This window comes from Saccopteryx leptura, chromosome 2 (genome assembly GCF_036850995.1).
Source record: "Saccopteryx leptura isolate mSacLep1 chromosome 2, mSacLep1_pri_phased_curated, whole genome shotgun sequence".
Classification (NCBI taxonomy): domain Eukaryota; kingdom Metazoa; phylum Chordata; class Mammalia; order Chiroptera; family Emballonuridae; genus Saccopteryx; species Saccopteryx leptura.
In genome coordinates, this window is record NC_089504.1 from 322,497,396 (window position 1) to 322,513,133 (window position 15,738).

Genomic DNA, 15,738 nt, shown 5'->3' on the forward strand with positions numbered 1-15,738 from the left:
ACTCTCACCGCTGCCACAGCTCCTTCTGAGGGAGTGTTTGGTCTTTAGCTTGCAGCCTTGACTGGGCCTCACCACACCCCTAGTTAAGCCAAAAATGGGTTCTTGCACCTTCCCCTAACCCAGTGAATCTTGGCCCTCTGGGAGAACATGCTCTCTGGATCTTTCACTGCTAAGGCCCGGGTTGGGCAGGGAGGAGTTCCCAGGTGCCCCGCTGCTTGCCCACCACACCCGATGTCTTGGGACCAGCACATAGTGCAGCGGCTTTCTTCCCGGCCACTCAACTGTCCTGCATGTAGCTGCCAGGATCGTCTTTCTCTTCACCACAGTTCTTCCGCCTCAAGAACCATCTTTAGTTTCTGATTGCTTTTATACTAAATCTCCTTCCTTGGTGTAGCTGTAGCATTTTGAGTCTTCCTTTTCTTGGCTGCTCACTCACCGTCTCTCTAAAAAGACTTCATTACTAGCCTTCAGTGCTCTGGCTCAGCTGCCCCTGCCACCCACACAGGATTTGTGGCATTAGAGACCCATCCCTTCTCCAGGGCCTCCTCTTTGTCAGTGTCTTTGGGGCACTACAGGAATCTGTCCCCATATGCTGTGTCCCCTCAGCCATTATGAGTTTGTATTTACTGATGTGTTAATTGGGAGTGGTCCCTGAATATTTATTTGCTCTTCCCAGCTAAATTGTAATCACTTTGAAGGCACAAACCAAATCTCAAAATTCCATATGTACCTGAACGGAAGAAATTCTTGTTAATGGTCTGATCAACTAATCTATTGTATCTTTTAGTTACTGGGTTTATAAATTCTTTTTTTAATTGATTTTAACTTATTGTGTTTACATAGATTCTAGTGTTGCCCCGAATGCATCCCGCCTCCCCCGTATCCTCCTCAACATATAAATTCTTAATATTCTGAAATGTTTCACTCGTGCTTACAAAACCCTCAAATTCTAACAATCAGAAAATGAAGTTTAAGGCCTCCAGCATACAGCACTTTGGAGTTGCACTTTTAAACTCACTTCTTAATCCATTTCAGGGTCTCCAATTGTTTGCAGTTAAGTCTTCTTACCAAGGGTGTATTACACTTGCTCCGCATTGAATGATATGGAAAGAATGGCCTTTCTTTGCTGCATAACTGACTTTACTTTTGTTCACAGGTTAAAATCAGTCCTTCCATTTCACTGCAGTATTATATTGGTGGCATTTTTTATTTAAGAAGAAGAAAAGCTTTCTTCCATATGAACTTTTGTTACAAATCAGTTTATTGGGGCCAATCAATGGGCAGGACCTATGAAAGGGTGTGGATTATCTGGTTAGGCCTTTGTGTGGCAAAAGGCTTAGATACTGCTTAGTACTTGGCTCATTCTTCATCATGTAAAGAAGTGTTTTTTTAAAGGATCAACACCTGACTGAGCCCTGCCTTTTTCATGGTAATGTTTTCACCTGAGTTGCTTCTTATGGCACTAAGAATTAGTTAACTAATACTTATTTAACCTTGGAACAATGTTTATCATAAGCCGATTGGCAGATAGTCATTTTATTTGGGTCTTGTCTTTATTGCAGCAGGACCAGCGAATCTCAGTAAAGAGCATGCTGAGAACAACCCCCCCCCCCCCCCAATGTTATCTCTACTTTTTTCCTTTCCATCAAGTGGCAAGTTTTGGCTATGGACTTAAGACTGGTAGCCACAAACTAACAAGTTGCATGTGCCCTCTTGGATGAAGCTCTACTTTTATTTTTAAAGCCGGCTTTCCTGTTGCATGCCGCTGGCAGCTTTTTCTCCAAAATATTCTCCAATGTGACTTATTATATTAATACAGTCAGACTGCTTTTTCATGTAAAGCTTCCTCATGAGCATTATTACTCCACTAATTAATTTACAAAATGACCCAACACAATTTAATTATTTCGTTGTTTGGTGTGTTTTTTTGGTGTGTTGTTTTTTGTTTTTTTTGTTTTTCACAGAGGCAGAGATAGACAGGGACAGACAGACAGGAACGGAGAGAGATGAGAAGCATCAATCATCAGTTTCTCGTTGCGACTTCTTAGTTGTTCATTGATTGCTTTCTCACATGTGCCTTGACCGTGGGCCTTCAGCAGACCAAGTAACCCCCTGCTGGAGCCAGCGACCTTGGGTCCAAGCTGGTGAGCTCTTTGCTCAAGCCAGATGAGCCCGCGCTCAAGCTGGCGACCTCAGGGTCTCGAACCTGGGTCCTTCCGCATCCCAGTCCGACGCTCTATCCACTGCGCCACCACCTGGTCAGGCTTTTGGTGTTTTCTTAAAGATGATGCTTTACAAGCCAAGGCCTGAACTTGCCTGGGTCGTGACCTCTCTGCAGTGTTTGCAGTCTTGTTAAACAAGAAGAAAAGCAAAACATAAATTAGCATCTCTATTATAAGTTGCTCTACATTTCCTAATCTTTCAGCACTCTGAAAAGCATAGTCACTTTTCGTGTAAGAGAAAGGTTCGCTAGGAAAACGGCAGTTCCAGCTTTCTAGAATGAATCAGAAGCTTCTTTCTCAATGCCACTTTTCTAGGGCCAACATTATCCTCTGTGAGAGAGGAGCAAAGGGAGGGAGTTTGAATTATGGGCTATGGAACTTCACAAACCTAAGGAAAAGAGAACTGCCGCTTACCTTTAAATGAAATGAGGATGTTCCAGTCTGTGTGGCCTTTGGCATTTATTAGCCTTCAGGAATATGTTTCTAAATTTACCACTAGAATTTACTGTTGAAAAATACTTGGCCCTGGCCACGTAGCTCAGTTGGTTAGAACATCATCCTAACACACCAAGGTTGCGGGTTGCAATTCCCAGTCAGGGCACATGCAAGAATGAACCAATGAATGCGTAAGTGGAACAACAAATCAATGATTTCCTCTCTCTCCTTGCCTCTCTCTCTAAAATCAATCAATAAATTTTTAAAAAATAATAACACTTGGAGTGTAGTATAAAAGGACTACTCTTCTGTTATAATAGACGTTTATAAGTCTTTATGTGTTCATAATTACCCCAACACCCCAGGTTTTGTTTTTGTTATTTTGCTTTGGGACTTACATATTTCTGCTCCTTCTGGCTTGGAATGTCCTTCCCCTTCATCGTCCTAATCAAGCTACTCATTCCTTAACTCACCTCAGGAATTATATCCTCCAGAGAAAAGGAGGTGTTCTCATGTTTCTTTCCTCTACCATGACATCTTGTGATAACATCTCTCTACCTTTCTATATGGTATTGTAACAACTTCTTTTGTATCTGTCCATAGATATAAGGTCTCTTCCATATTCATCTAGGAGCTTGGTAAAGCTCTGTTGATAATGTGTTTGAATTGTAGCTACTTGATTTCATCACTAATAATAATGGTTTCCCTTCCATCTGTATACTTCACAGGTATACAGGTCTATCTTGTAGTCTTTGCACAGTCATCTGATATGCCAATTACTAATTATACCAGAAGGTCTTAACTTTGTTTCTTTGACATGCCTTTGTTTACATTGCTACATTATCCATTCTTGGCACAGTAGATAAATGAAAACAGTGAGTAAGGCTGAGACAGGCTAGCATCCTTATTGACAGTAGTAGTATAATATTTACAAAACCCAAATTGAAGTTATTTTGGCATCTGTTTGTCAATTTCTTATAGTCTTTTCCTACATTTATTTTAACATCCTGAATTTATAAGATCCGTGAATAGGTTTAATGATTGTATTAAAGTCTTATCTGTGGAATCAGTGTATATCAATCTAGTGACATAAGTTTAAAATTTATTCCTCTTCCATTTTCCACATAAATATTTTTTAAATGTGTTTTCTTTGTGAAGAATGGCAGCATACAATTTTAGATTCTGGCTCTCGTTTCCATTACTGGCTCCATTTTTTATTAGTTATTTGACCTTGAACAAATTACTTATTTCTGTGATACTCAATAGCTTTATCACTAAGATAGAGATAATGCTAATACTTAATTCTCAGGATTATAATGAACATTAAATGAGAGATTGCTCTGAGGTGCCATACTGCAAACCCGAGTAAATGAAAAGGTCTTCATATTGAACAGTGCCATACTCAGACTCCTCCCTCCATCTACTTCCCGTATGCTGGAGGAAACCAGACGTCATAGCCATCAAGAAGGAGATTGGGGCCCTGGCCGGTTGGCTCAGTGGTAGAGCGTCGGCCTGGCGTGCAGAGGTCCTGGGTTCGATTCCCGGCCAGGGCACACAGGAGAAGCGCCCATCTGCTTCTCCACCCCTCCCCCTCTCCTTCCTCTCTGTCTCTCTCTCCCCCTCCCGCAGCTGAGGCTCCATTGGAGCAAAGATGGCCCGGGCGCTGGGGATGGTTCCTTGGCCACTGCCCCAGGCGCTAGAGTGGCTCTGGTCGCAACAGAGTGAAGCCCCGGAGGGGCAGAGCGTCGCCCCCTGGTGGGCGTGGCGGGTAGATCCCAGTCGGGCGCATGTGGGAGTCTGTCTGACTGTCTCTCCCTGTTTCCAGCTTCAGAAAAAAAAAATACAAAAAAAAAGGAGATTGGAAGATTCATCTCTGGGGGAAAAAATTTATACATCTTGACCTTTGAGGAACCTCCAACAATCAGCCAAGTCTTACCTGATCATCCTCATCCTATAGTGAAGCCCTCAGACTCAGAGCTTCCAGTTATTAGTTTAACTCTTAAATGTGAATGGCCATCAAATAATGAGCACACTCTTGAGGAAAACCTCCAATGAATGAATAGGAAAAAATGAACTCAGAGAAAACAGAGACAAAGCCAAAAATAGAAGAAAACATTTTTAAAATCTGGTATTCACAGAGATCTAAAATTAGGTATTAGATCTATGAAATATAGTAAGATATAATAAAAATTCAAGAAATAAGAGCTCTTAAAATAGAGATTAATTTAAAGGTTGGAAAATAAAGTTGATGCTAACCTAACTAAAAAGTATTATTAGAGAAAGAAATAAAAACTAAGAGCAAAAATGGAAAAGAAAATTAGAAGATTAGTATTAGTAGACCAGTATCCAACTAATAGTGGTTCTGGGGCAGGGGGTGGGGGAGCATAGGGGAAAGAAAATGAATGGAAGGAAATCTCAAAGTAATTTCCTAGAACTGAATGATTGGAGTTTTCATATTAGAAAGGACCTATCAGGCCCTGGCCGGTTGGCTCAGTGGTAGAGCGTCAGCCTGGCATGCGAGAATCCCGGGTTCGATTCCCGGCCAGGGCACACAGGAGAGGCGCCCATCTGCTTCTCCACCCCTCCCCCTCTCCTTCCTCTCTGTCTCTCTCTTCCCCTCCCGCAGCCGAGGCTCCATTGGAGCAAAAGATGGCCCGGGCGCTGGGGATAGCTCCTTGGCCTCTGCCCCAGGCGCTAGAATGGCTCTGGTCGCAACAGAGCGACGCCCTGATGGTCAGAGCATCGCCCCCTGGTGGGCGTGCCGGGTGGATCCCGGTCGGGCGCATGCGGGAGTCTGTCTGACTGCCTCCCCGTTTCCAGCTTCAGAAAAATACAAAAAAAAAAAAAGAAAGTACCCATCTATTGCCAGCAAAATGAGTAATGGAAGACTTATCTCTAGGTACATAATTTTGAAATTACAGAACATAGGGATAAAGAAAAGATTCCTTTAAAATTATATTTTTCTAACCCTTTGAGTAGTATGAATGTTTATATACTTCCTTGTTCCTCCTGACCATCCAGAGTACAATTGATTTATTTTAAAAATGTGTAAGACAACATTTAAAAAAGGCAAACATATGTTCTTCTTGTTTCTATAAATTGGTTATCAAACAAACATGATTTTAAGTTAATAAAACTGGAACTGGAACTAATTTTATTTTTTGAAAAAAACTCACTCCCAGGGGGTCAGCGAGCATGAAAAAAACTCATGGGGTTTACTCAAAGGGTTTAAAAAAAGTTACAAGCCAGAATGGCATCAGTCTTCCAGCCAGCAACACGAAAAATTAAGACAATGGATCAGTACCTTCAAAATTCTGAGGGGAAAATTATTTCCAACCTTGTTCTCTATACCTAGCCAAAATATCAAGTATAAATAGTGTGTATAATATTAAGGGTGGAGTAAAAGCATTTCCAAACACTCAAGGAAATGTTTAAATTTTTACCTCTCATGTATCAACTTTCTTAGGAAGCTTTCAGATTATACGCACCATGGGAAAGAGAATAAATGAAGAAAGAAGGCTACAAAACGGGGGTTACACTAGGAGGAGAGAGGAAATTTCTAGAACTGCAGCTGTGGAGCAGGCCTAGAAAGTAGCAATTCAAACTCAGCTCTGAGGACAGAGGACTTCAGGAGGGGAATGTCTTTAAAATCAACAACTTTAGGGTTCCCTAACATGTTTGCGTGTATTGAAAGGATATTCATGCTGTGTTTGTTTGGAGATGAACTTCTGACAGGTACATGGTGAACTAAGCAAAGGGGGGAAAGGGTAATTATTAACTCTATTAAAAACAAACTGTTACCAAAAAAAGAAATTGATAGTATATTACATGGCTTAGCTGTAAATCACATTTATGTAATCATAATAAATACTGAATATAGATTTAACCAAAGACTGAAATAACCATATTGGAAGGATGAGAAAGGGATGAGGGGTGTGGGAGGAGGGATAAATGCAAAATTAATATTAAATAAGTAGTTTCCATAATTGGAAGTTAGTAAATATTTAAAGCTAAAAACAAAAACTTAAAATAGTAATGTAACCTTGTTATTTAAAACAAGGAGGAAGTACCAGGAAGTTGAAAATGGTGCCTCTGGAGTGAGGCAGTCGGGAATGATAGCATGAACCTAGGGTAGTTTTTATTTTATTTTTCCTGGTATAGTTTTTAAACATTTTTTAGTATATTTTTGGCTTGAAAATAAAAATGAAATTTAAACATATTAAATGAGACGATTACATAAAGCACTTAGCACCGAGCCCTTCACAGTTGTGTTCATAACATGTAAACTATTACTCTCCTAAAACCCATAATAAAGCTTTGTTAAGTGAGCAGTACAGACTTTCATTCATTCATTTCATTTTTTCCCCCAATTCCCACTATCCATGTTCAATGTTGGCTATGAAAAATGAAATATAAACATGTATGGAAGTGTTCTGGCTTGTATGTCTCCCTGATCACTAAGCATTCTTTTTTTGATGTGAATGAGAAGAAAGAGGTATTCCCTCTTTCTGAATCCTGTTCTGAAGATAGTGTTACTTCTTCTGAATCATGTGGTTGAATCTTCTTTTTCATTTTCAAGAGGAAGTTTTTTATTTTTTTTTCTCTATTGCCTAATCATTTGCATTTCTGCAATTAAATAAATGGGTATTGTTCAGGCTTGCTCTAGTTTTCTAATTAGTTTTATCCTGTGCATTTTAACATGTTTTCTCTCTGCAATCAGGGCCGCAAGCTCCTTATCATTGGGACCACCAGCCGCAAAGATGTCCTTCAGGAGATGGAAATGCTTACCGCTTTCAGCACCACCATCCACGTGCCCAACATTGCCACAGGAGAGCAGCTGTTGGAAGCGTTGGAGGTGAAAATGAGTCAATGGATTGCTCACTGTTTATAAGGAATTGGGGCTGGAAACAATGCTGACGGGTGCCAGACATCGCACCTGGTGTTTAGTTTCTGTGTTAACCTAGAATATGGGACCTGGGCTATACCTTCAGTTGTTTTCAGAAATCAGAGGAAGGAGAGATGACTATAAATGAGAGTGAATTGCCCACTTGTCAGTATGAGCAGCACACAAACTGCCAGGAATGGGTGGCTCTGTGCCCAGCACAAGCAATGCACATACATTACATGGACCAGAGCATGGGGTGTGGGTGGGGGAGGTGAAGCATCAGTATAGAAAAATCAGTTATTTGTAAAAGCTTTCAGCCCATTTACTTGTATTTATTTAATAAATTGAAACCGGCCCTGTCCAGTTGGCTCAGCGGTAGAGCGTCGGCCTGGCGTGCAGGAGTCCTGGGTTCGATTCCCGGCCAGGGCACACAGGAGAGGCGCCCATCTGCTTCTCCACGCCTCCCCCCTCCTTCCTCTCTGTCTCTCTCTTCCCCTCCCGCAGCCAAGGCTCCATTGGAGCAAAGATGGCCTGGGCACTGAGGATGGCTCTGTGGCCTCTGCCTCAAGCGCTAGAGTGGCTCTGGTCACAACGGAGCGACACCCCAGAGGGGCAGAGCATTGCCCCCTGGTGGGCATGCCGGGTGGATCCCGGTCAGGTGCATGCAAGAGTCTGTCTGACTGCCCCCCCCCCCATTTCCAGCTTCAGAAAAATGAAAAAAAAAATAAAATAAATTGAAACCATGATTAAAACCTTAGGAACTTCAAGAAAGCTACAGAAGTAAAAACTGCTTTATGAACAAGTTCCTAATATAGAAATGCTTTCTTCAGTATTTTTGAGGATGACAAAGTCTTTCATTTTAATAGACTTTGGATTAATATCAATGTGTATATTATGTCCAAATTCAAGTGACTTGATGAGATCTGCTAGAAAATGTTATCTAATTATTTGTTCAACAGTGGTGAAGGCTTGAAGACCCATAAAATTGGGGCATTCTCCCTACAAAGTAGAAATTATTTATATGATAAATGTCTTCAGATTAACCTGCTTGAGCAGCTTTTGTGCCAGAGTTGGGTGAGAAAATTAAATTTAGTGTTTTGACACATGCAGATTTGTTCCTAGAAAAGAATGTTAAAAATTTTAACTGATATTTGTTATGGATTGGAGCTCTTTTTTCTGCCAGCAGATATACCTCTACATTATAATGGAGGCCTATAGGAAAATAGGATTTAGGGTACCAATTTTCACTTTCATGATTATACCTAATGGGTTTAGGAAGGTAAGGTTAGGTTTTAAAATAGGCGGAGAATCCTGTCAGCTTGAACCAGTGAACCAGTCCTTCTCATTGTTCTTTTAAGTATAAATATGAGAATTAACTAATGTTGTTGATTTACTTACTATAATAGTGCTTTGATTATTTTGGGGTTTTTTGCAGCTTTTGGGCAACTTCAAGGACAAGGAACGTACCACAATTGCACAGCAAGTAAAAGGGAAGACAGTCTGGATAGGAATCAAGAAGCTGCTGATGTTGATTGAGATGTCCCTGCAGGTAAGTGGCTTCCTTCTCCCTATGCTTCAGACATGGATGCTTCATGATATGCCTAGAGGTTTTATATTTCCTTTTGCTAAAGTTTTAATTTATTCTAATTCTTTTATATTATGTCCAAACTCAAGTTGATATTAGTTGCCTGAGATCAAACAATAATTGATACTTTCCTTTCCCACTTCTTTTTTTTTTTCTTTCCCACTTCTTAAAATTCAAAAATAGAAGAAAAGGTTATAAAGTTATTTTAAGTTTCAATTTGGGGAGTCACTCAATAATAGAACTAGAAAGGACTTCAAAGAGCAATTGTTTTGCTGCCCTTCATTTTAGAGGTGAGGGTACTGAATGTCCCACCGGTTGGCTGTGAGTTATCCAAGGTCACAGCCAACTGATGGAGGGGCGTTGATGTCCATCAAAGGTCAGGAAGCTACCTGACATACACCAAAAGAGGTCTGGGACACTGCTTTAAGGGTCAAAGTAAGTGAGTTGTGCCGCTTGTACTACTTGGGCTCTGTAGATTTTCCCCTGGCCTGGGCTCCTAGAAGTTTTATGCAAACTCCTGCAGGGTTAAGTGCCCATAAACAAATTACCCCAGGCCACTGTCTGGGCAAAGACAGATGGAATGTCTTTGAGACTTTCTCACATCTACTGGCGACTTACTTTTCCTCTTTTTGGGATTCAGCCCTCCGTGTACCCGTCCTGTGTCTTCTTACCCGTCCTGTGTCTTCTTATGCTTGTCTTGTCTGATGACACTTGTATCCTTACTAAGCTCTCTGAGTTCAGGGACCTTGGCTGTCCCTCACTATCAAATCCCCGGCGCCTGGGACAGAGCCAGACACACAGTAGGGTGCTCAGAAAACTTGAGTTGAGTGACTCTCTCCCAGGCTCTAGGCTACATCCTAAGCACGTGTATTACTGCCCTGTCCTGCCTGGTCAGTGTGAGAGTGGGTGGCAGAGGGTGAAGTTTCAGTTACATCTGAAATAGGCTCTTGGACTGCTCACACATTGGAAACATGAAGTGAATGCTTTTTACTCTTTGCTGGTAAATTTATTTTAAAATAAAATTGTCGTTTTCATAAACTTAAAGTTTAAGCTGTTGAACTTTCAGCTGGACTATTTTTAAGCCAATTTATTTATTTCCCGTCTTGAACAATGCATTAAAATTACAGACTAATCACTTTGCTTAGGCTTTTTTGGGGGAAGGGTGCTTATACAGATGTATTGGCGCTGTCCTTGTAAAAAGATAAACGTGTCAGATTGTCAGCTCAACTCTTCATTTTTTTTTTTAGTTTCAGCACAATTATTTCCCCAATAATTGCATAGAAGAAACTATGTAGGTTTTCCTCTCCAGTCCCTACCCCTTCCTCTTCCTTTCATGCCTGCAGGTCAGTGATCAAGTTAATGCCACTTATGCACGTGGGGTAGAAAGTGAGAGTGGGGCACTCGGGCCTAATCTTCAGCGACTGACACTTCATAGGCCTCTGAGTCTGAACCCCTTCATGTCAAATGGATTTCGTGCAGCTGAGTGAATTCTCCTTAGATCTGCCTTAGAGAGGCCGAGCCTAAGTGAAGAGGCATGTAGTTTAGCAGAATATAAGTCATGTTTCCTCTCTGTTCGCTATACCCGATTCTGTTAAAACTTGCACAGTGCTAAGGATCTGCTCTGACTGGATGTCACCTGAGGGAATAAAGTCATTTATCTAGATTACTTTTTTCCTCCCTTTCTCTTGACTTTTAATTCCATAGCTACAGGCAAGTCAGTAAGTCGTTGCTCACACATATTAAATATATTTAATGGGCAAAGACCTGCAAGTACTGACTACAGCTGAGCTCCAGCCAGTTCCATTTTTTTTTAAAGAAGTTGACAATTGATTCATATGTAATTCTATTCCCAGAGAAGAAAAATGTTTCTTTTGTTAGCTATTCACACTTTTTCTTAGTCCTTTGTAGTCTGACCTCTTAACTTTGATACATTTGAAACTTCTGTTAGATGTTTTTCTGGGATAGAAGAGATCTTTAAGGAAAAAAAAAGAAAGAAAGATGGTTGGAGGGGAATCCAGTTGCACATTTACCCGCAGCTGCACTGAGCGCTGAACGCTGTTCCCGGAGGCAGGGGTTCCCTCTGGGGAAACAGGCTCCTGCCCGGGAACATTGTTTAAAAGTTAGGTGTGTTTTTTACAATAAAAATTCATCTTAAAGAATTAAAGATGTCTTTAATGACCATTTTTTAGATCACATCTTTGGTGGGCCAATGAAAATAAAATAAAGTGAAACAAATTAGTATAAATATGAGTATAAAATGAAAGTGAATAAATAATAATAATGACCTGAACCTAGAACCTGAACCAAAACCCTTTCATCTTTTCTTAAACTCGTGACAGTTCCTGTCACAGGAGGCCCACATTATCCAGCGGTCACATCAGAGGGATCAGTCCTATTCTCCACTGCCTTAGTTTCAGAACAAACTTTTTCATTAATTGCAAAGAAGAAACTATGGAAGGGAGACCAAGGCTAAGAAAAGCTAGATTTTTAATCATAAAGAATTAATAAGCTATTTTCTAGTTTAATCAACATCATTGGTTTCTTCAAATTTGGTCTTTTATGCCTTAGAGAAGTCCTCTGAATTGGATGCCATTTGAGCCCTCATGAATGGCTACCATCCTGCCATCCTCACAGAACTCTAGCTAAGGGAGCACACAGTTGAGGGGCCTGTGAATGACCAACTGGGTCATTTGGAACCTCAAGTATAGCAATTCTGCCCTGGCTGGTTGGCTCAGTGGTAGAGCATTGGCCCGGCATGTAGAAGTCCTGGGTTTAATTCCTGGTCAGGGCACACAGGAGAAGCGCCCATCTGCTTCTCCACCCCTCCCCCTCTCGCTTCTCTTTCTCACTTTCTCTCTCTTTCTCTCTTCCTCTCTCACAGCCATGGCTCGATCAGAGTGAGTTGGCCCCAGGTGCTGAGGATGGTGCCATGGCCTCTGCCTTAGGCACTAAGAAGAGCTTGGTTCAGAGCAGCACCCCAGATGGTCAGAGCATCACCCCCTAGTGGGCTTGCCTGGTAGATCCTGGTCAGGATGCATGCAGGAGTCTGTCTCTCTGCCTCCCTGCTTCTCACTGAATTTTTTTAAAAAGTATAGCAGTTTTCCATGCTAGGAAATCTCATTCACTTCTCGTGAGTGATGCTATCCACCTTCCTTTGTATCAGAACACTGGTCAAGGAACAGGTAACACATCTGTGACTCAGTAGAGCACTGATGGAAGTATGAGGCCCAGCATTTCCTTGCCAGTGGTCGGCAAACTCATTAGTCAGCAGAGCCAAATATCAACAGTACAACAATTGAAATTTTTTTTGAGAGCCAAATTTTTTAAACTTAAACTATATAGGTAGGTACATTCCTTCTCGAGGTAGCGCCCGCATGTGGTATTTTGTGGAAGAGCCACACTCAAGGGGTCAAAGAGCTGCATGTGGCTCATGAGCCGCAGTTTGCCGACCAGGCTCCTTGGCATGAAGTAAGTGCATAGATACTAGAAGGCACCATTAATCCATTGTCTTTATTTCTTCTGATATGTTTAGATGGATCCTGAATACCGTGTGAGAAAATTCTTGGCTCTTTTAAGAGAAGAAGGAGCGTGAGTATATATACCATTTAAAACCAGACTTAGCACTCTTTTAAGCCCCAGTGCCTGTTCTAAGAGTTGCTGTACAGTGCATATAAATTTAAAGTCTCAACATTTTTTTGGACAATTTTGTTTTCGTTTCTAGAATGCTTTACTGTGTGGTAGGTCTGAGAGACCAAGCAGGGAAATTGGTTGTACTGTTGGTCTGCTCTCCCAGTCCTGCTTCACCAAACCTCCTTGTCACAATGCAGGAAAAACTTAATGGTACATATTTGTTGGAAAGTGCTTTTAAATGCGTGGAGCTATGACCCTTTTCTTTTGTGACATGCTTATCTAATAGCAAATGTATAGTGAAAAATTTAGAGACACCATTAGGAAGCTGTTAGTGATTTTGTGATGAATGGCTCTTTGCAGACCCTCATCTGTTTTTGTATTTTGGGTATTTTTTAGTAGCCCCCGTGACTTTGAAAATGGGCTGTTTGCAAACTCATAGTGACCAAGGGGATTGACCAAGGTAAAGAAGGCCTGGGATCTTCACTGGATTTACTCAAGATTCTGAACAAAATGAAACCATTCCCTACCTTCATGTGTTTACTCTGCATGATTAGTGCAATAAAACTCCCTTCCTTGTGCATATCAAGATCTACAATTTTGTGGAAGGCTCAAACTTGCTTTAGAATGCTGTGCTTCCTTTCTGTGCAAGCTAAGCTGATTTCTTCTTCTCCAGTCTTTAAGTGTGGGCAAGATACTGTACTTGTGAACACTACACATTTTAAGCTCCCTTCTATCCCCACCACCCAAAAACTCTCAATAAATGTAATGATGTTGCAAGACAACACTTGGCCTATTAGCAGGAAGACTTTCTACAGGTAAACTGGGACAGTGAATCAAAGCATGGGCTCAAAGGGATTTTTGTACAACTTCCCTGAGCTCACACTAAAGGTAATTGGGTATTCAGTTCAAGTTCTCCACGAAAGCTGGTTGTTACCTTTGCCTAAAGAAACAGGGCTTTGGATTTCTAAGATGTTGTTCTTAATGATTTTCAGAGATGTTTCCAAGTTGTAGTCAGGAGATCTTTCTTAATAGAAACTCAGATTATTATTGTGTTGGCCATGACATCCCCTTAATGTAACTAATTTCCTCTGTGATAAGAGATATGCTAATTGTTACCCCTTAGTAGTTGTGAAAAACTTGTGAAAGATGTATGGGAAAAGCGTATACCCCTAAAAAAAAAGGAATCATTAAAATAAAGTAATTTACAAACCTCTCAGCGCTAATTAGTTGTCCAACTCTAAATGGGTCAATTCCTTAGTATATTATTAAAGGCTTATTAGCATCACCACTCTTCTTTTTTCCTTAGCTTAATGACTTACTTGGAATGTACCCTTCCTTTATTTTAAATGATCTGTACTATCTAGCATGTAATAAAACACTATTTTCCAGAAAAAAATAAACCACTTTCTAGCTCTCTCCCCTCAGTCCTTTGAGATCCATTCCAATACACTTAACACATTTCCTTTTCCCTGTACACTTATTCCAAAGGGTTTGTCTTATACCCGAGCTAGAAGGAATCTAAATAGGTCATCATATTTGGTGATAAGACCTATGGAGCATGCCACTCTCTCCCACTGCTGCTTAAAATGTGAGGACAATCGGAAGCCATCTGAATGTGCTTACCACCGCCCATGAGGCTGCCGCAGCGGCACGTGGGGGTGGCTCTGTCTCTGTCCCTGTGGTAGAAGGCACCTGATCTCCAGATCTTGCTATCTGCATATTTTTGGTAGACTTGTATGTCATATCTAATTTGTTTCCACTTTTCATCTCTAGCTTATTTTGTGGTTTCTCAAAAAGTAGATTATATTGTGAACTTCTGTGATTCTTGGTGACCAGTACCCTGGATTCCCTTATCTGGTTCAGGTCTTTCTTGCCTCTTTTCTCTTCCTGTGAAAGCAGCACACATTGTACTAATTTATGTTTCTTACTCAGTGAGAGTAATGTCTTTGTGTTTTGTCCAAAACTATATTGAAAAATACAAATATTATGTTGTTTAATGCAAATAAATGAATGCAATAAAGAGTATATATACTTGAAAACATTCTGTAGACCAATATTTTATACAGAACAATACACATCACTGATATAAATGTATGCAAAAGAGGGGGCTCAGAAAAGGCCCCTGGATGTTTTTGTTATAACTATCATAAGGGGTTGGGTGATTTTTATTTAAAATTTTCTCATTTTAATTATTTTGAAAGTGTAGTTATTTAAAAAGGAAAACATCAATAGCATTTTTAAAAGTTAATACACAAGAATCTTTATACTTATTTTACCTCATTAAAAAAACTGAAGTATACCAAAGTTATAATTGGGTCAAACCAGAAAGGAGAACTGTTTCTCGAGTAGAACTACTCCTTCCTATGAAATGTACGAACATGGACCCAAACACTGTCAGGGAGATTTCTTCTCATGGTTTTTTTCTGTATCCTTCATCCCTTTTTCATGTTTCTGAGCTATCAGATTTTTTATAAATTTTCACGTTTCTGAGCTCTTTGCCTAAACCCTGATCCTTAGAGTTGGTTCACATTAGGATTCAAGGAAGCCCCGAAAGTCGGCAAGGTCTGTGGGAAGAGGCCATCTCGGGAGCTTCTCTGATAGCAGGGCTGGCTCCTGGGAGCTGTCCACACCCTCCTGTGGGGGGGCCCTGAGGCCACCTGGTCCCTGCGCAGCCTTGAAGAGGTGGAGTCTTGAAGCTATGCACTTACTCTTCAAAGTTGCTGTGGGTGGAGAGAGCGTAGGAACATCAGCCCGCCCCACTCGCTCATAAAGCAGAGGAGGCCAACCAACTGCCGCCATACTTTTGTCTGTGGATGAGCTGTTAAACAGGCTATACATTTTTTTTTGTCAGAAAATGTCATTAAAGCCTCAAAAAAGGAGGTTATTTTACCCTTTCTAATTTGTACATCTTCATTAAAACACTTTTTAAAATGTAACAGAAAACTGTATAATGGTGGTTAAAATCTGAAGTATGTTTTGCT

General features: G+C 40.8%; 1 protein-coding gene across 1 annotated transcript in view; it reads left to right on the forward strand.

Moving 5' to 3' along the window:
* The window catches only part of NSF (N-ethylmaleimide sensitive factor, vesicle fusing ATPase), a 153,436-nt gene extending 138,638 nt beyond the window's left edge, over positions 1-14,798 (forward strand). The window contains exons 18-21 of the mRNA XM_066363119.1: positions 7,378-7,512; positions 8,978-9,091; positions 12,660-12,715; positions 13,154-14,798. Of these exons, the coding sequence (XP_066219216.1) occupies positions 7,378-7,512; positions 8,978-9,091; positions 12,660-12,715; positions 13,154-13,196 (348 nt within the window). The 3' untranslated portion in view covers positions 13,197-14,798. The remainder of the gene's footprint in view (positions 1-7,377; positions 7,513-8,977; positions 9,092-12,659; positions 12,716-13,153) is intronic.
* The last annotated feature ends 940 nt before the right edge of the window (positions 14,799-15,738 follow it).